The sequence below is a fragment of the Osmia bicornis genome, chromosome 11 (assembly GCF_907164935.1).
Source record: "Osmia bicornis bicornis chromosome 11, iOsmBic2.1, whole genome shotgun sequence".
Lineage (NCBI taxonomy): Eukaryota > Metazoa > Arthropoda > Insecta > Hymenoptera > Megachilidae > Osmia > Osmia bicornis.
In genome coordinates, this window is record NC_060226.1 from 7692651 (window position 1) to 7714841 (window position 22191).

General features: G+C 37.8%; 4 protein-coding genes across 4 annotated transcripts; 3 read left to right on the forward strand and 1 right to left on the reverse strand.

Moving 5' to 3' along the window:
- Nucleotides 1-4: 4 nt before the first annotated feature.
- LOC114873933 lies at nucleotides 5-1452 on the reverse strand. The gene is made up of 4 exons (XM_046288027.1): nucleotides 1036-1452; nucleotides 709-973; nucleotides 556-591; nucleotides 5-481 (listed from the first exon to the last, which is right to left on the reverse strand). Exons 1-4 carry the CDS (start codon nucleotides 1229-1231, stop codon nucleotides 313-315), a joined length of 666 nt encoding a protein of 221 aa, XP_046143983.1. The 5' UTR covers nucleotides 1232-1452; the 3' UTR covers nucleotides 5-312.
- Nucleotides 1453-1604: 152 nt separating this feature from the next.
- Nucleotides 1605-14495, forward strand: LOC114873932 (uncharacterized threonine-rich GPI-anchored glycoprotein PJ4664.02-like). Its single transcript, XM_046287797.1, has 6 exons — nucleotides 1605-1715; nucleotides 1848-6369; nucleotides 6415-11193; nucleotides 11278-11462; nucleotides 11593-14374; nucleotides 14431-14495. Exons 1-6 carry the CDS (start codon nucleotides 1605-1607, stop codon nucleotides 14493-14495), a joined length of 12444 nt encoding a protein of 4147 aa, XP_046143753.1.
- LOC123988297 lies at nucleotides 14378-18118 on the forward strand. The gene is made up of 3 exons (XM_046287716.1): nucleotides 14378-17380; nucleotides 17444-17578; nucleotides 18048-18118. Exons 1-3 carry the CDS (start codon nucleotides 14497-14499, stop codon nucleotides 18053-18055), a joined length of 3027 nt encoding a protein of 1008 aa, XP_046143672.1. The 5' UTR covers nucleotides 14378-14496; the 3' UTR covers nucleotides 18056-18118.
- Nucleotides 18119-18165: 47 nt separating this feature from the next.
- Nucleotides 18166-21850, forward strand: LOC114873907 (neurotrophin 1-like). Its single transcript, XM_029182689.2, has 7 exons — nucleotides 18166-18257; nucleotides 18344-18714; nucleotides 19196-19391; nucleotides 19462-19655; nucleotides 19820-19879; nucleotides 19956-20059; nucleotides 20125-21850. The coding sequence occupies exons 2-7, from the start codon at nucleotides 18661-18663 to the stop codon at nucleotides 20318-20320; spliced, it is 804 nt and encodes a 267-aa protein (XP_029038522.2). The 5' UTR covers nucleotides 18166-18257; nucleotides 18344-18660; the 3' UTR covers nucleotides 20321-21850.
- The last annotated feature ends 341 nt before the right edge of the window (nucleotides 21851-22191 follow it).

A 22191-nucleotide genomic window follows, 5' to 3' on the forward strand; every position in this document is an offset into this window, starting at 1 on the left:
TTTAGGCTTTTTCAAGGTTTTCCTTGACTTCTCCTTAGGCTCTATCAAGATTTTCCTTAGGATCTCCCTAGATCCTCCGCTGGGTTCCCCTATGGCTTTTCCTAGGTTCTCAGGAGGTTTCGTCAAAGCTTTTTCTAAGCCCTACTTAGATTTCCCATGGCATTTCCTAAGCTCTCCCTAGGATTCCCAAAGTCTTTTCCTAGGCTCCCCTAAGACTAAGAGGCAATTAATCGAAGATTCCTCTCCATACACTTGCAGAAATTATGGCATTCAAATTTTTTGATAAAGGCTTTCAAACGTGATTTTATTTCTTTAAAATTTAAATGCTTCTGTTATACATATCACATAAGCAGCCATCATATAATCATTAATAGTACTTCGCACCGTCCATCCTTCATAAAATCCTTCTGGGGTGAATACCCAGTTTGTCAGAAGGTAAGGATAATTTGCTGCCAATGCAAAATTATTACCTACTGAATACCTAAAATAAATATATTATTGAATTAATTCTGACAATAGGAAATGTATAAAAATAAAGTAAATTATTTTACTTACGCGAAACAAACACTAACGAGCACCCAAATGAACATAGTGCACCTGGGTTCAGCTGTGAATTTTAACCGGGAAGGAATGTAGGGAAACAGCGGTGGTTTAATTTCCTGGAATTATGGTGGGAAGTTTATTTCAATTTTAAATCAGGTATTATATTTAAATTTCGTATAATTACAAAATTTCACATTAATACAGTGCTTCCTAAATACCTTTGGTTTCGGAACGCTCATCTCGTATAATTTAAATACATCAAAAATTGATATGCTGGTAGCAACAAAAACACCAATGATACAATAACCATGATGACAATATAAAGAATAAATTAAACTGGCCATGCTCAAAGTGCCAAGTATTTCGTATAAAACATTACACCTTTCTTTATTCCTTTCTTCCTCCATCTGTATTATTATCGGATCGAAAACTGGAAATAAAAATCAATTACTACTAGTACAAAATAAGACTGTAAAATGAAATATTACTTACTGTATTCTCTAAGGAAAAGTTTGTACACAAAAACGATGAAGGATCGGGTACTAATCGTCGCGATTCCGCAGCATGCACACACAAAATGAGAAAGGAATTTCGAATATTGAACGTAAGAATGCCTTATTAAGGTATAAATACAGGATCCACATGTTAGAAATAAATAAGAACATGATAAAATTGATTCCAGTATCATAGCATCGTTTTTCGTATAAAATTTATTAATTTATAATCAATTAATCAATAATCAAAATTATTAATGCGTTATTAAATTTCTTAATCAATCTTACGATTATATAATTGCTGATTTTGTTCATAAAGTTTTCTCCTCTGACGTTATCGTTAAATTAAATATACACTAATCGATGATCAATCATGTTAATTTGGCTGCAATTAAAAGCTTATCGATGAACGTGGTATCTTCACAATAGTTATTCTTTGACACGATGATTCGTGATCGGATTGATAAGCATGCGTTAGAAAAGTGCAAGAATCTTAACGAATGCGCGTGATATGACGCTATGCAAAATATATTCCTTATTGTGTTTTGTAAGTTGTTTGCGATATACATGGTAATAGTAGCAAAGAACGTTGATGTAACCGCCAGTACCTTTAATAGCATTGATAACAATTCTGTTGACTATAACAGTGTTAATAGAACTATGATACAAGATACTACTGTAAGTATACAAACATTTCTACTGATTTTAAATAACAAATTATATCTTAAACAACGTTCAAAGTACTAATGTTTGAAACATAACCACTTGTGATTAATTGTCACTGTCATTAATTAATGTTGTGTATTATAGAGTGTTAATTTTTGTACAACAACAACAACAACAACTAGGTCGAAACAACTGGAAGAAAATATTTTAGGAGCCCAATGCACTGATTTATCTGAAATTCTTAAACAATGGCGAAATAAAATAATTGTACAGAATGTAGGAAGAAAGAATTTTTTAGAAAGTAATGTAGAATTAGTAAATATGGATGAAACAGAATTAGATTCGAGGACTATTCCTATGGGGGATCACAAAGTCAGTTATCCATATCCTTTCATAGATGATATTCATCCTTATTTTTGCGACGATTTTTTACCTATAAATAAACCGCACCATAGACTTGTTAGAAATTTAAAATCAATTAGTTACGAATCCAATTTAAGATCGAATCGTAAGAAATCGAAAAGGGCAAGGAGATCGTCGAATTTATTTTTTCGTGGTAAGAGAAGAAGATCGAATCATAGTTCTATGTTCAGTGAAGATTTTAAATTTCGAAATGATTGGAACAAGACATTTTTATTAACAAGATTATTAGAACTGCCATTTTTAAAAAGTACTACAAGGAGAAATGTGGACCTACAGCAAATTTTACGATTACCAGTCACCCAGAAAACAGTTGGTTTCGTTAAGAAAAGAAGAAAACGAGATATTAGAAGGAGAAGAGATATTGAAACGACTAATACAATTACTGAGCATAAGGAAGTGACCGCATATGTCGATGCGTTAAATATCCTTACGACAGGAACACCGCATGTTGAGTCACAGTTAACATACAATACTGAATATCAACATGAAATAGATATTTTACAAACAACCCTGAGTTGGGTAGATCAGCATCTACTTAGCACAACTATGGTCCCAACTACATTAGAAACATTTTTGGCAAGTGAAGATGAATCGACCGAAGAACCTGAGGAATTTCATGATAAGGAATATGAAGAAGATTATAAGGAATCGTACGATTATGATGATGTAGAATCTACTACAGAATCTCCGGGATGGTATGAATACGAAGATACAACGACTACCACAAAAGAGATTACCACAACTACGATGCTTCCAATTGTAACTGTAACAAATATTTTAACAACTACTTTAATGTCAACAACTACAACATCTACCACGACCGTAGCTCCAACAACAAAAGTTGAAACTGCAATTGAAAAAATTATAACTACGCCTTTAACAACAACATTAGAAACTACTACTGAAGAAAGTATAACCACAATATTAACAACATCAGAAGCGACGACTATGGAATCTACTGTTTTACCTATTACCACAATCACAGTAGTACCAACCACCACTTTAATGGCTACTACTAAAGAAAAAACAACTGCAACAACGGAATCAGTTGAAGTACCCACAACTATAACCAGGTTACTTACGACAATACCAGAAACTACGACTAAAGAAAGCACAACTACAGAAGTAACAACAGTAACAGCAGAATCAACAACGACTGCATCTTCCACTACTATGGTAAAACTAACTACACTTGAGGAAAGTACGACCATTTCTTCAACAACCGTTGTAGAAGAAACAATACAGGAACCAACTACTAGAATTACTACAATATTGCCAACAACGATATCGAAATTTACTACGGAAGAAACAACGACTGAAGAGACAGAAATCACAACACAGATAACAGAGACAGAGCAGACGTCTTCTACTATTACAACTACAGTAGCTCCAACAACAATAGCAATAACTACCACTGCAAAAATGGCTACTACTACCCCAACCAGGAGACCCACGACATTACCAGCGACAACTACAAAGAAAAGTACCACTACGGCAAGAAGAACTACATTTACATCAGAGGAAACACCTACGGCATCAACAGTACAACCCGCCACCACCATACGCACAGTGTCACCAACAACAGTAACAACTACTATAGAGGAAAGCACTACCGTAGCAACAACCACCACAACTGAAGTGGTTACGACAGAATCGTCAACATTTCCCACCACGATTACTACGACAGAAAGAACAACTACGGAGCCCACTGTTGTGCCAACTACCCCAGTTACAACAGTTCCGACGACAGTAAAGACTACACGAACAGAAGCGACCATGACAGAACTTACAAGGGTTGCATCGACTTCGGTGGAAGTAACAACTACTAAAGAAAAGACAACGGCAAAACCCACTGTTCCATCAACCACAACAACCATTAAACCTGTAACAACAATAGCAGTAACCACTAGTGCGGAAGAATCAACTACAACAGCCGAAATCACAACACCTGAAGAAATAACGACAGAATCCACGAAGACTGCTATCACCACGTCCACAGAAGCAACAACAACTACTGAGAAGAGTACAACCACCACTATTATCACAACAATTGAAGTCACAACCACGGAGCCTAATACTCCTCCCACTACCACAACTACAGTAGCTCCGACAACAGGAACAGTTAGTAGTACTATAGAAACTACCACTACAACTGAAATTACGACAACAGAATCCACAGAGCTATCAACAACCACAGATACAAAAGTTCCAACTACAGTACCATCCACAACTACCGAAGAATCGACAACTACTGAATCTACTGTTGCACCTACTACCACAGTCACAATAGCTCCAACTACGTTAAGAGCTACCACTTCTGTGGTAACTACTACTAGCGTAGCAACAAGCACAACGAAAACGACGACAACCGAATCCACGAAAGCACCAACTGCTACTGTGAGAAAAGTTCCAACTACAGTACCATCTGCAAGTACCGAAAAATCGACAACGACGGCAGAGACAATTACAGAAGCTACTGTTCCACCCCCTACCACCATCACAGTAGCGTTGACTACAGTAATAGCTGCCACAACTACTGAAACTACCAGTACCATAGTACCAACGACGGCTGAAGTGACAACGACATCTACAGAAGTTCCATCCACGGTACCAGCTACTACTACTGCGGAGAGTACATCTAGCATAATTACAACAACCACAGTAGAGGAAGCAAGTACAGAAGCTACCATTCCACCCCCTACCACAATCACAGTAGCTCCGACTACAGTAATAGTTGCCACTACTACTGAAACTACCAGTACTATAGCACCAACGACGACTGAAGTGACAACATCTACAGAAGCTCCATCCACGGTACCAGCTACTACTACTGAGGAGAGTACATCTACAATAATTACAACAACCACAGTAGAGGAAACAAGTACGAAAGCTACCACTCCACCCCCTACTACAACCACAGTAGCTCCGACTACAGTAATAGCTGCAACTACTACTGAAATTACCAGTACTATAGCACCAACGACGACTGAACTGATAGCGACATCAACAGAAGCTCCATCCACGGTACCAGCTACTACTATCGTGGAGAGAACATCGACCATAGTAACAACAACCACAGTAGAGGAAACAAGTACAGAAGCTACCAGTCCACCCCCTACCACCATCACAGTAGCTCCGACTACAGTAATAGCTACCACTATTACTGAAACTACCAGTACCATAGCACCAACAACGACTGAAGTGATAATGACATCTGCAGAAGTTCCATCCACGGTACCAGCTACTACTACTGAGCAGAGTACATCTACCATAATTACAACAACCACAGTAGAGGAAACAAGTACAGAAGCTACCACTCCACCCCCGACTACAATCACAGTAGCTCCGACTACAGTAATAGCTACCACTACTACTGAAACTACCAGTACTATAGCACCAACGACGACTGAAGTGACAACGACATCTACAGAAGCTCCATCCACGGTACCACCTACTACTACTGAGGAGAGTACATCTACCATAATTACTACAACTACGGTAGAGGAAACAAGTACAGAAGCTACCACTCCACCCCCTACTACAATCACAGTAGCTCCGACTACAGTAATAGCTACCACTACTACTGAAACTACCAGTACGATAGCACCAACGACGACTGAAGTGACAACGACATCTACAGAAGCTCCATCCACGGTACCAGCTACTACTACTGAGGAGAGTACATCGACCACAATTACTACATCCACAGTAGAAGAAACAAGTACAGAAGCTACCAGTCCACCCCCTACCACAATCACAGTAGCTCCGACTACAGTAACAGCTGCCACTACTACTGAAACTACCAGTACTATAGCACCAATGACGACTGAAGTGACAACATCTACAGAAGCTCCATCCACGGTACCAGCTACTACTACTGAGGAGAGTACATCTACCATAATTACAACAACCACAGTAGAGGAAACAAGTACAGAAGCTACCACTCCACCCTCGACTACAATCACAGTAGCTCCGACTACAGTAATAGCTGCCACTACTACTGAAACTACCAGTACCATAGTACCAACGACGGCTGAAGTGATAACGACATCTACAGAAGCTACATCCACGGTACCAGCCACTACTACTGAGGAGAGTACATCTACCATAATTACAACAACCACAGTAGAGGAAACAAGTACAGAAGCTACCACTCCACCCTCGACTACAATCACAGTAGCTCCGACTACAGTAATAGCTGCCACTACTACTGAAACTACCAGTACGATAGCACCAACGACGAGTGAAGTGACAACGACATCTACAGAAGCTCCATCCACGGTACCAGCTACTACTACTGAGGAGAGTACATCTACCATAATTACTACAACTACGGTAGAGGAAACAAGTACAGAAGCTACCACTCCACCCCCTACTACAATCACAGTAGCTCCGACTACAGTAATAGCTACCACTACTACTGAAACTACCAGTACTATAGCACCAACGACGACTGAAGTGACAACGACATCTACAGAAGCTCCATCCACGGTACCACCTACTACTACTGAGGAGAGTACATCGACCACTATTACTACATCCACAGTAGAAGAAACAAGTACAGAAGCTACCATTCCACCCCCTACCACAATCACAGTAGCTCCGACTACAGTAACAGCTGCCACTACTACTGAAACTACCAGTACTATAGCACCAATGACGACTGAAGTGACAACATCTACAGAAGCTCCATCCACGGTACCAGCTACTACTACTGAGGAGAGTACATCGACCACAATTACTACATCCACAGTAGTGGGAACAAGTACAGAAGCTACCAGTCCACCCCCTGCCACCGTCACCGGAGCTCCGACTACAGTAGTGGCTACTTCTGCTACTGAAACTACCAGTACCATACCACCAACGACGACTGAAGTGAGAACGGCAAAATCTACAGAAGCTCCATCCACGGTACCAGCTACTACTACTGAGGAGAGTACATCTACCATAATTACTACAACTACGGTAGAGGAAACAAGTACAGAAGCTACCACTCCACCCCCTACTACAATCACAGTAGCTCCGACTACAGTAATAGCTACCACTACTACTGAAACTACCAGTACTATAGCACCAACGACGACTGAAGTGACAACGACATCTACAGAAGCTCCATCCACGGTACCAGCTACTACTACTGAGGAGAGTACATCTACCATAATTACTACAACTACGGTAGAGGAAACAAGTACAGAAGCTACCACTCCACCCCCTACTACAATCACAGTAGCTCCGACTACAGTAATAGCTACCACTACTACTGAAACTACCAGTACGATAGCACCAACGACGACTGAAGTGACAACGACATCTACAGAAGCTCCATCCACGGTACCAGCTACTACTACTGAGGAGAGTACATCGACCACAATTACTACATCCACAGTAGAAGAAACAAGTACAGAAGCTACCATTCCACCCCCTACCACAATCACAGTAGCTCCGACTACAGTAACAGCTGCCATTACTACTGAAACTACCAGTACTATAGCACCAATGACGACTGAAGTGACAACATCTACAGAAGCTCCATCCACGGTACCAACTACTACTACTGAGGAGAGTACATCGACCACAATTACTACATCCACAGTAGAAGAAACAAGTACAGAAGCTACCATTCCACCCCCTACCACAATCACAGTAGCTCCGACTACAGTAACAGCTGCCATTACTACTGAAACTACCAGTACCATACCACCAACGACGACTGAAGTGAGAACGGCAAAATCTACAGAAGCTCCATCCACGGTACCAGCTACTACTACTGAGGAGAGTACATCTACCATAATTACAACAACCACAGTAGAGGAAACAAGTACAGAAGCTACCATTCCACCCCCTACCACAATCACAGTAGCTCCGACTACAGTAACAGCTGCCATTACTACTGAAACTACCAGTACTATAGCACCAATGACGACTGAAGTGACAACATCTACAGAAGCTCCATCCACGGTACCAGCTACTACTACTGAGGAGAGTACATCTACCATAATTACAACAACCACAGTAGAGGAAACAAGTACAGAAGCTACCACTCCACCCTCGACTACAATCACAGTAGGTCCGACTACAGTAATAGCTGCCACTACTACTGAAACTACCAGTACGATAGCACCAACGACGACTGAAGTGACAACGACATCTACAGAAGCTCCATCCACGGTACTAGCTACCACTACTGAGGAGAGTACATCTACCATAATTACAACAATCACAGTAGAGGAAACAAGTACAGAAGCTACCACTCCACCCTCGACTACAATCACAGTAGCTCCGACTACAGTAATAGCTGCCACTACTACTGAAACTACCAGTACGATAGCACCAACGACGACTGAAGTGACAACGACATCTACAGAAGCTCCATCCACGGTACCAGCTACTACTACTGAGGAGAGTACATCGACCACAATTACTACATCCACAGTAGAAGAAACAAGTACAGAAGCTACCATTCCACCCCCTACCACAATCACAGTAGCTCCGACTACAGTAACAGCTGCCATTACTACTGAAACTACCAGTACTATAGCACCAATGACGACTGAAGTGACAACATCTACAGAAGCTCCATCCACGGTACCAGCTACTACTACTGAGGAGAGTACATCTACCATAATTACAACAACCACAGTAGAGGAAACAAGTACGGAAGCTACCACTCCACCCCCTACTACATTCACAGTAGCTCCGACTACAGTAATAGCTGCCACTACTACTGAAACTACCAGTACCATAGTACCAACGACGGCTGAAGTGATAACGACATCTACAGAAGCTACATCCACGGTACCAGCCACTACTACTGAGGAGAGTACATCTACCATAATTACAACAACCACAGTAGAGGAAACAAGTACAGAAGCTACCACTCCACCCTCGACTACAATCACAGTAGCTCCGACTACAGTAATAGCTGCCACTACTACTGAAACTACCAGTACGATAGCACCAACGACGACTGAAGTGACAACGACATCTACAGAAGCTCCATCCACGGTACCAGCTACTACTACTGAGGAGAGTACATCGACCACAATTACTACATCCACAGTAGAAGAAACAAGTACAGAAGCTACCATTCCACCCCCTACCACAATCACAGTAGCTCCGACTACAGTAACAGCTGCCATTACTACTGAAACTACCAGTACTATAGCACCAATGACGACTGAAGTGACAACATCTACAGAAGCTCCATCCACGGTACCAGCTACTACTACTGAGGAGAGTACATCTACCATAATTACAACAACCACAGTAGAGGAAACAAGTACGGAAGCTACCACTCCACCCCCTACTACATTCACAGTAGCTCCGACTACAGTAATAGCTGCCACTACTACTGAAACTACCAGTACGATAGCACCAACGACGAGTGAAGTGACAACGACATCTACAGAAGCTCCATCCACGGTACCAGCTACTACTACTGAGGAGAGTACATCTACCATAATTACAACAACTACGGTAGAGGAAACAAGTACAGAAGCTACCACCCCACCCTCGACTACAATCACAGTAGCTCCGACTACAGTAATAGCTGCCACTACTACTGAAACTACCAGTACGATAGCACCAACGACGACTGAAGTGACAACGACATCTACAGAAGCTCCATCCACGGTACCAGCTACTACTACTGAGGAGAGTACATCTACCATAATTACAACAACCACAGTAGAGGAAACAAGTACAGAAGCTACCACTCCACCCTCGACTACAATCACAGTAGCTCCGACTACAGTAATAGCTGCCACTACTACTGAAACTACCAGTACGATAGCACCAACGACGAGTGAAGTGACAACGACATCTACAGAAGCTCCATCCACGGTACCAGCTACTACTACTGAGGAGAGTACATCTACCATAATTACAACAACCACAGTAGAGGAAACAAGTACAGAAGCTACCACTCCACCCTCGACTACAATCACAGTAGGTCCGACTACAGTAATAGCTGCCACTACTACTGAAACTACCAGTACGATAGCACCAACGACGACTGAAGTGACAACGACATCTACAGAAGCTCCATCCACGGTACCAGCTACTACTACTGAGGAGAGTACATCGACCATAATTACTACATCCACTGTAGAAGAAACAAGTACAGAAGCTACCATTCCACCCCCTTCGACAATCACAGTAGTTCCGACTACAGTAGTAGCTGTTACGACTACTACTGAAACTCCCAGTACCATAGCACCAGAAGAGTCAAGCACAGAATCTACTATATCACCCACTACCCCTTCCACAATAACTCCGTCGTCAGTAGTATCAATCACTACTGTGGAAATCATAACTACTGTAGCAGCAACACCTGAAGTGGTAACTACGGAACCCACGGAAACTTCTATGACATTCACAGAAAGTACATCCACAGTGCATGCAACAACTACGATGGCACCTACTACTATAGCGACAGTATCTCCAACAACTCTACCAGTGATCCCTACTGAAGAAACAACAAGACTAGCCTTACCCACCTTAACTGAATTAATCACGACAGAATCTACGATGCGTATTACTATCACACCTGTAGAAGTTCCAACTTCAATCCCAGTAGCTACTATCGCAGAAATTACAACTACCATGATTATGACCACCATAATAGAAGAAATTACTACAGAATCTCCTATTCTGCCCACTACACCATCTGCAGTATTTCCAACAGCAGTAACTGCTACCACTGCTAAAGAATTAGTATCTACTACCGTAGCAATAACTACTGGAACCGAAATTGTTACGACAGAATGGACAATGTCTCTTGCAACTACAGCAACAGAACCTTCAACCACTACTGAAGAAAGTACAACTATCACGATTGTTACAGCTACAACAGAGGAGGCTACGACGGAATTTATTGTTCCACCTATTGTCACGTCTACAGTATCTCCAAGTATAATATTAACAACACCAATGGTTGCATTATTCACAGAGTTTACTGGAACTTCTTCTGAAACTCTCATTGAAAGTGTACCTACCACCATCTCAACAACCGCGTTGGTAACAACAGCCAGTGAAGTTTTGGTCACTCCTTTGAAAACAATGACTGGTATACTGATTCTTAAATTTTTATATTTGGGATTCGTAATCGTTTAGTAGTATTCGCTTATGTGTATTCAATTGCTGTTTGTAGTTATGACAACAACGGAATTTACTTCAAGTACATCAACACCATCAACAGAAACATTAGAACTTACAACAGAACTATTTACTACTACTACTAGCATTCATTTATTACCAACCACTACTACTTTCTTTGTACCGCTGACAACCTTTACAACTTTACAAATGACTACATGGCGGGCCACACCTAAAACAGTAAGTATATAGATGGATCATCGATTGTATTTTATAATTTTGCATATAATTGATAAAATGATAGTATCGTAAGATATTTATAAACATGTATGGATGTTGATAATATTTAAAAGAAGTTCTCTAACCACAGGTCAGGATATCAACATTAAAAACAACTACACCTTTCAAAGAAGAAATAACAGAATATCTTGAAATGACAGAAACATTTCATGATATAGAATTAGAAAAGGAATATGAAGAAGAATATGAAGAAGAAGTAACTACTACAGAATATCCAACATGGTATGACTATGAAGAAGAAACAACTACTACTAAATTCATACCAGAAAGAACTACAAAGTCCACTTCACCTAAGAAAATTACAAAGACTACGAAATCAAGTACCAAAAGAACAACCTTGACGAGTGTAAAATATACGACTGCTGTTATTTCATCCATGCCAACTACAGAAATCAGAGAAATAACAACTGAATCACCATTCGTTAGTACTGAAACAACAGAACCTGCAACAGAATTTGCAACTACGGAATCTACATCAATTAATATAACTACTGAAACAACTCTATCTATGGAAGTTGAGGTTGCTTCATCGTTACTAACTACAGGAATAACAGAAGCAACGTCCCCATCGATTCTTACCGAAGCAACCGAATCTACAACTAAATCTATAACTACAGAACCTTGGCTAGCTAATCTAACAACTGAAACGACCGAAACAGTTACATCTCTCGAGGCTGTAGTTACTTTGTCTATACCAGTTACAAAAATTACAGAAGAAACTACAGAATCTACAACCGAGCTAACAACTACAACTACAGAGTCCTTACCAAGTGTCCTAACTACTGAACCGACTGAAATAACTGCATCTCTAACAGCTAGTGTTTCTTATCCGTTACTAACTACAGAAATAATAGAAATAACAACTGAAACTATAACTACAGAATCTTTGCCAACCAGTGAAACGTTCGAAACCACTGAACCAACTACATTTGTCGTCGCTGAAATTACTTCACCAATATTAGTTACGGAAACCACAGAATTAACTACAGTGCTTACTGAAACAACCGAATCTACAACTGAATCTGTAACAACAGAATTTTCACTAACTAGTGTAACCACTGAAACAACTGCATCCGTTGCAGTTGAGATTATTTCTGAGACACCTACTACGGAAATTACAGAAATAACTTCAGAACGTATTGAAACAACCGCTTCTATAACTGAATCTGTAACAACAGAATCTTTACCAACTAATGCGACCACTGAAACAACTGTATCCGTCGAAGTCGAGGTTACTTCTGAGACACCTACTACGGAAATCACAGAAATAACTTCAGTACTTACCGAAATAACAGAATCTACAACTGAATCTGTAACAACAGAATTTTTACCAACTAGTTTAACCACTGAAACAACTGCATCCGTTGCAGTTGAGATTATTTCTGAGACACCTACTACGGAAATTACAGAAATAACTTCAGTACTTACCGAAACAACAGAATCTACAACTGAATCTGTAACAACAGAATCTTTACCAACTAATGTGACCACTGAAACAACTGTATCCGTCGAAGTCGAGGTTACTTCTGAGACACCTACTACGGAAATCACAGAAGTAACTTCAGTACTTACCGAAATAACAGAATCTACAACTGAATCTGTAACAACAGAATCTTTACCAATTAGTGTAACCACTGAAACAACTGCATCCGTTGCAGTTGAGAGTATTTCTGAGATACCTACTACAGAAATAATAGAAATAACAACTGAAACTATAACTACAGAATCGTTGCCAACCAGTGAAACGTTCGAAACCACTGAACCAACTACATTTATCGAAGGTAAAGTTACTTCACCGATGTTAATTACGGAAACCACAGAATTAACTATAGTGCTTACTGAAACAACAGAATCTACAACTGAATCTGTAACAACAGAATCTTTACCAACTAATGCGACCACTGAAACAACTGTATCCGTTGAAGTCGAGGTTACTTCTGAGACACCTCTTACGGAAATCACAGAAATAACTTCAGTACTTACCGAAACAACAGAATCTACAACTGAATCTGTAACAACAGAATCTTTACCAGCTAATGCAACGACTGAAACAACTGTGCCTCTCAGAACTTTGGTTAGTTCACCGTTACCAGTAACGGAGCTCACAGAAGTAACAACAGAATCTTCATCTGCCGGCATTGAAACCGCAGCATTTACGACTGAGTTTACAAGTGAAAGCACAGAGAGTTTATCTACTAGTCCCATTACTGAAACAACGGAAACAACGATGTCTATCGAAGCAGAAGTTAGTCCACTATCAACAACCACAAAAAGTACAGAAATAGCAACAGAATCTTTATTTACTGCTGCTGAAACATCAGAATCAACACCCATTGAAACAACAGCAACAACGTTGTCTTCCGAAACAGTCGCTTCATCATTCCAGACTACCGAGCTCTCGGAAATAACTACAGAATCTCCATCAGTTACAACTGAAGCAACAAAATCTACGCCAGAATTTGTAACTACAACTACGGAGTTTATTTTTACTAATCTAACCATAGAAACAACTGAAACAACTCTGCCTACAATAGAAAACATTACTCTACCGTTACCAACAATAGAAATCACAGAAGAATCTACCGAATTCAAAACAACTGTACCTACAGTGGAGCTAATGAATATAACTGCAGAAACCTTACCTACTTATATTACCACTGAAACAACTGAAACAACACGTACATCTTTAGAGATAGTATTAATCACTATCCCTGTACCTGAAAAAGTTACCACAATTTCTGTTGTTACATTTGTAAACGAAACTGTAACTTCCGCAACAGAACTGCCATCAACAATTTCTATAACAACAACATTTCCTTTAGTTAATTTGACCACAGAATTTACCAGCCTCAGTACTTTTTGGACCACACCGTTTGTGTATGTCACATCGTCTATAACATCCCCTGAGGTGACAACAAAATTGTTTGGAACAAGCACGTCAGCTGCAGAGATATCAACTGTCGAGACAACTGAAATGACCGAAACAGTTCATGATACCGAGTTAGAGACAGAAGAATATGAAGAATACGAAGAAGAAGTTACCACTGAAGAACATCCATCGTTTTATGATTATGAAGAGACAGGAACCACTGGAACAACATTAACAACACTGTCGATTGAAATGGAATACCCAACTACAACAGAAGGTATTACTATTTTCAAGGAGAGTTCATTATTTACAACAGAATTGACTACCATGTTTGGTACCATATCCAGTGAGTTATCTGTAGTTTTAGAAACCCCTGAAACAACAACACCAATAACAGCGTTCTGGGAAGTTAATATCACTACAGTACCCTTTATAATTGCAAACATTACCGAAGAAATATCAGAATTTACATCAGAATCTATCAATGTAACTACTGAACAGATTCCAATAGTTACTGAAACAACTAAACATACAACCACTGAATTGCCAAGTGTTACTGTTACAGCTGAAAGCACCAGTTTTCATACAAAACTTACAGAAACTAGAGAACCAATCACATCGTATATTACACCAATTGAGACATTTGCAGCAGAAACAACACCAATTTCTATCCTTCCTGAAGTTACAACAATTGCATCTCTTACTTCTCCTGAAGTAATCACCATAAATGAAGAAGTTACGAGTACTGAAGAGCAATATGGTGAAACAGAAACAATATACGATACCGAATATGGAGAAGAATATAAAGAAACATACGATGAAGAAGAAGAAGAATACGAAGAAGAAGAAAGTACAGAAATAGTCAGTCCAATTTGGCATGACTATATAGAAGAAAATTTCACGTCTACAACTGAAAGTATTATCCACGTAGAAGTTACAATTACAGGGAAAGAAACAACTCTTGTAACATTTACTGAATCAGCTGTTTCAATTTTAACGACAGCCTCGACCCTGTCAACGGAAATAGAAACAACATTGGAGAAGCCGTTTGTTACTGAAGAAACTACATGGTCCCTTCGTCCTGAAACAACTTCCATAGTTACAGAATTTAATGAAACCGACACGACTGAAGTGGAACTCTTCAACATTACAACCTCCATGTACACTTTGCCATCAACTCCCGAATTTACAACCGAATCTTTGCCACAGGACTATCTAGAAGAAACTGAAAGTTACCATCTTGAAAGCAATATTACAACGCTTAGTACTACCGAAGTTACATTAACAACTTATCTAACATCACGGATAGAAACAATGATTCATGAAGAAGAAAGACACACCCTGCAGGGGATTGCACTAACAACTATCCCAACTGTACTAGTTACTCTTACATTAGGTGGTACAACAAACGAATTCCAGAAGAGAACACGTCATCGAGAGCTGAAGATAGAATTGCTGGAAAAACTTGAAGACCTGGAAACAACACAGGAGGAGATCCTCGAGGAGGAGGAAGATTTACAAAAAGAAGAAGAAAAATGGGCACAAGAGAAAGTGAGACGAATGAACGAAATGATCGAGCGAAAGAAGAAAATGAAAACATCCTCATTGGAGCCACATGGTGCCACTAAACAACCAGCTTCAATCCCTATACATGGTACAACGATTCCTCTGAAACCTACCACTTTTGCTCCTGTTAAACCGGTAACATTCGTAAGTACAACTGAAGACGTTGTCGAGAAAGAGGTAAGAAGACTAGAAAAACAAGTTGAAGAAAAAGAGAAGGACTTGAAGGAAAGGGAGGATCACTTGCTGGAGAGGAAACATAGACTCCAAAGAGAGAAGGAAGAATTTGAACAGAAGATGGAGAAAATGGAACAGGAATTGTCTGCGGGAGATCTCGAAGAGAAAATGAAAACGGAGAGTGGAACAACGCATACAACACCGTCCCTGACCCAATTGCCACCCACCGAGAGGACAACCATTGAAATCAGAGAAACCACGAAGATGGGAGAAATTGGTGAAGATACTACTGACAGGAGGGTTATTCCTCAAACGTTGCACGAGGAGGAAGAAGAAGAAAAGGATTACGACGAACAAAGTCCACCCATGAAAGAAAAAGATACCACGAAAATTTGCCTAAACGTCTTGAAGAATAAAACACTGGGAAGGTACAACGGGAATGTGGTGACTGAAAGAGTATGTTTACCATTTGTCCCTGGTGAAAGTAGAAAAGGCTTGGCGAATGAGAAAATGAAGATAAATAGCTTAAACCTTAAACAACACGAATGGACAGAAGGAGACTTCGTGAAAGACAGCAACCATGAAGGATTGCAAACTGAGTCCCCAGAGGATCGGTATAAACGAAACAACATTTATCAGGAAGGGAATATTGATCCTGAGTTTCGTGCACGTTTGTTTGATGATCGAGAGAATTTTCAGCAGATTGTTCCTGAAGAGAAGAGAATAGTGACACGAATTAACGAGGTCATTCCAATGTATGAAAATTCTAATTATGAATTTAGAAATGATAAATTTATGGTCACCAAAGCATTAGGAAGTAATAAGGATCATTGGCAATATGATAAGAAGTACATGAAGAGATCTGTTTTGGAGATTGATGACAATGATGAGATGATTATTAAAAATAATTATGAAACAGACCATGAAGAAAACGTTTTGCAGAGGCCAACAGAGAGTACAATTTCAATATATCATACTTTAACAACCAATAAATTTTTTTGGAAATCATTTGCTAAAAATAAAGATCCCAACAAAAAGTATGATAAAAATAGAAACGCTCATTTTATGAGAAAAGTCAGATCGAGTCAAGATGATTTATCTATGGATGACAATTCTGAGGATGACAAAATTGATTCAACTCCAGAGGACGAAAATTTGTCAGATACTTCCATTTTTGAAAATGAAAATCAAGGTCCAAGAAGAGATCTTGAAGATGACGATGAAAATGAAGATTCAGAAGGCACTGATGGTAACATATGGGATTTTAATTACTTGGTTTATTTAATATACTAAGGTTTAATTTTAATTGCAGGTAAAATTAGAAAAACACCTGGTCCCCAATGGCCAACTGAACCGCTGACTGCGTATCACATAGGCGGTACTGAAACATGGACTTTGGAATTTCCTGAAATAGAGAAATCAGAATACCTGGATGATGAAAATTTTGGTAAAAGCAATAAAGATAAACGACTCAAGCGAACAACTTGCTATTATGTTCTTTTGAACAAAGATAAAGACACAATTGAAGATTCTCAAAGAGATTACAATGATAAAATATCTGAAGATGATTTTGAATCATCTTTGAAGAAATACGTTCCAGATACTAACGAATATTTGAGTAATAGATAATATATACAAATTTTATAGTAAACCATTCAACTGTAAAAAAAAGCAAATATTAATATATTTTTATATCAGGTTATTTTATGCAGGTTTGAAAAATATGAAATAAATGAAACAGTAGTGATAGACGACATTGTAAAAATTGTACATATGTACATATATAATAAATTAATAAATTCAATTAGAAAATTAATTTAAATTTTATAAGGTAGAAATTGTTCAGCTTAGAGTGTTATCGTTTCTCTTAATCTGTTTGACTAATTCTTTTGTGGTAACTGTCGTGACCGAGGCAGCTCTTTAACAGGAAATCCAAAGTGGTCTCTAAATACTTCTCCGTCTGATAACACAGTTTATCTTCCTGAAGAATGGTTTATTTTTAATTAAACCGTTATTCGTTTGCAGTAGAAACAGAGAAGAATTTCATTAAATAATGTACATAGAGAAATGAACCAGTAATATAAATCACTTCTACAGGAAAGACTAATATTTTCTTTCTTTTTCGGGTATTTAAATAACGTTAATGAGGCAAAGATATACTTATCTGTTAATTTAATAATTATCTATAATTAATTGCCATTTTTTGTTTTAGTGTTGTAAAAAATTCTTTACTTTTTTGATAACGAATAAGGAAGTGGATTTCAATATCAAAAACCAAAATAATGAAACGGATGTTGATAATGACAGAAGGGATATCGTTGGTCACGAAAAAAACATCAAATCAGTCGTGAACAAGTTGTCCATGCTATTAGTTTGGTAGCCAACAACGAACGTTTTTCTTCTTTACTTGACTGAAGAAAAAAATATTTTCTTAGAAAGATTTTTAATTGAGGTTCATTTAATACTATAAACGTTTTATCAAATAAAATTATAAAAAAAGGAAGCTACATATTCTTATAATAATACAACATGAGGAACAAAATACATGTGTCACCTGTAATTAAGATTGCAACTGTTATATTGGTAAGTTTTGGAAGTTTCTTTTGTTAGAATTAAAAAAATTTGTTTATAATTATTAGATACAGAGATTGAATTTAATTAATTTTTCAATTTCGTATCATTTCTATATTATTCAGTTAAAAATATTACTATGAGTATTTATTTCTATATTACTTAATTAAAAATTTTTCTATTTCCATAAATTAATTTAGAATCTTGTATCATTTTTTCTGATGTTATTAATCAATTTTTTGAAAATTAATCTGATATTATTTATCTGTCAGTTCTCTAGATTTGCTGAATTCATTATTTAAATTATGTCCACCCTATACTGTAATTGTTTATTAATCTATCTTTATCTAGCTAAAGTTTTCAAAGCTACAGTTAGTTATTGATTACAGGGAACTTTAATCTTCTTGCACCAAGCATCGATGAGATCAGATGCTGCTTCAGAAAATTCCACCCAAATTTCTGAAATTAAAATGTCTACTTCTTTTTTTTCAAGGTTCTCCTTAATGTCGACGTTTCCTTTCAACAATGGTATCAGCGTCCCCTTCCAGCCAATGATAACTACGAAAGTCCCGATGATCAATTTTCGGTTCTTGACAGCAATGATAACCCGAGGGACCGGTCAAATTGGTTCAATCAAAAATATTCAAGCAGAACAACACAGTATCTTAGCAGCAATACAAAGCAAAATGGTTACCTATTTTCTATTCTAATAACATATTCTTTTTATTATAATATAATTGTTATATATTGTTTGTTCAGAAAATGACGCGATGCAGAACGACAATATTTTCTTCCCGGGACAAAATGTACAAGCACCTAGAAATCGCTTTGAAACAATATCCCCTTGCCATGGGGAAACGTTTTGCGAGGACGATACGGATTATCCCACGGATATCGTGAACAGAATAATCGAAAATCATCAAGAACTTCAAAGTTACCAAATCGATGACACAGTTAGTACTTCATTTACATATTTTTGGTAGACAACTCATTTTCTAAATTTTATACTATGTATTTCTTTAGATATTTAGATATTTTGATATTTTTTATTATTGCAACTGAAGAAGCAGTATTATTTTTTCTTTTACATAACTATAAATGAATTTTTCCCTTGCAGTTTGAGTTTATTCGTGGAAAGTCAAGCGGTCCTGAAACAATACAACTATGTCCGTCTATCGTAAGTTTGCTCCAACGTAAATATTTTTATCAAAAATATTGTCACTTTTCTTTTAAATTTGTTGCATGCTATTTAGTCGAAACCCAATTATCCAAAGAAAGCGAAATCGTTAACAGGCGAATGGATGTACATCATAAACACCTCTAATTTTACGCAGGGAATGTGGACAGAAACTTGCGTGTAAGTAGTTTAATGTTTCATGAAAAATACTATTAGTTGTCTGTTATATATAACAAATTTTACAGAGAACAGGGAAAAGCATGCGGTTTAGACAGTACCAGCATCCCCTACGGTTATGTTACTTCCTGTAAACAAACTTACGTAACTCGTATACTTATGGCATTGGACAAAAGTAATCAGCCTGTTCCTCAGTCATTTAAATTTCCAACAAATTGTTGTTGCCATGTTGAGGTCGCCCTTGATGGTACAATTGCCGGTTGAGGATGTAAAAGAAATTGATCATAAATACAAAATAACCCTCGAACTAAATCTACGAAATATATACAAAGAAATTTGATTAACTTTTTAATTTTTTAATTTTTTAATGAATAGGTTTCATACATTGGGAAAGGAATAGTGTACAGTTTTTAGAATGGAAATACTGTAGAGTAAGCCTGGGTGACTTGAGGCGCGCGCGCTGCATGTGGCTTTTGTCCCCACTCCTCGGCGACCCCCGTCATGCACATGCGCGGCGCAGCTGCACAGGAGTGAGGAGTTAGTGATAGGGGAACCGATAGATCAGGACAGCAGTAGTATAAGGACAGTAGGGACGATGTTGCCCAAGCCTGCTGTGGGGTATCGTCATATCATATTATAACGCAGAAACATGTCCGTGAGTGACGCTGAGACGTTGTACGCATGCTCGAAAACAAGGCAGAAAAATATTATATGTGCACTCGTACAATGATAGTATAGTAAAACCCTTATTAAGGGACACTTTTTAAGGGATACATAAAAACTAATTACGTCATCATTGTGGGTGCTTCGACTACTTTTGCTTTGATTACTTTCTTTGTAAAAATTTACTGCGCATGTATATTTCTTACGGTTTAGGACTGCGGAGGGGGTCAAGGTTTTCATGAGATAATCGCGGATCCTGCGCAACAAATTTTCCAACAAATCAAATTGATGCATTTTTACAACACAATGTAGTTTACAACGAAGTTTTTAATTAAAAGTTTCATTTGGTTTAATATCATGGAATTGGAGCTTGGGGTGGATGGTGGGCAAAGTCAAATTTATATTTTAACTGATTCATATTATAACTGATTAATTCCCCATGCATAGCACGGGGCGTACCACTAGTAATATTAAATTCAAACTGTTTCTGTCTGAATGGTTCGTCTTTCGTCACTACATATACATATAATTATGTTTTTAATATTCTCAATTATCCATCTATTTCTTCTGTTACCATTGCAATTCTCAGAACAATAACTTGAAAATTGTATTTAATTCTTTTTTTAGAATTATAATAAAAATTTTTTGCTGTGGAATTTAATTAATTATAATTATGAAATAATATCGATACAAATACAAACCCATCGTTCTTTCTGGTGCACTATACCACGATAGCACGTTGATTAACGCGTTAATAGGGAACAATGGTTATTTTATACTTCAATTTCACAAGGACAGATGGTAATTTAATCGAACATTTGTTTTGCTTTATGTACGTGTTAGGTTTTTTAACGAGTGATATGAATAACAGGTGTCACACACACAGTCGCGTACATCAATATGTTAGTTAACCGTGAAAAATTGATAAGCATTTTATCGAAAATACGATTCGCAAACAATTGAAGATACAAATGTTTAAAACCATTAAACTCTGTATACATACTAACGTAAGAGATTTCTTCAGATCGTCCGATTGAGGTTTCAAAGTTAGCTCTCTTTTCTAAATTGAATCCCATAATTTTTTATTCCGTGATTATTCTGCAATTGAATCAAATTATCATAAAAAAATAAATAAATATTTATACACGATTTGATAAATTATTTCTTTTGCAAATAAATTGAATTCACAAACTTGCAATTAGTTTATCTTTAAATGAAATGTATCTATATATAATTTCTTAATACAATTCCCTGCTAATTTATATTTTTTTAACATTTCTTAGAATTCAATTACTTTCTTATTGATCTCTCACACTTGAACACATAAATGATGCATTATATTTGTTATTGATAAAATCATATCAACTGATTTTTACAGTTGTGTTTGCAGTTCATTATGTATGTTTTTATTCATTTAAATGCAATTTAAGGGTCTTGTTATGAGTTGCAAATATAAACATTAACAAAAGTTT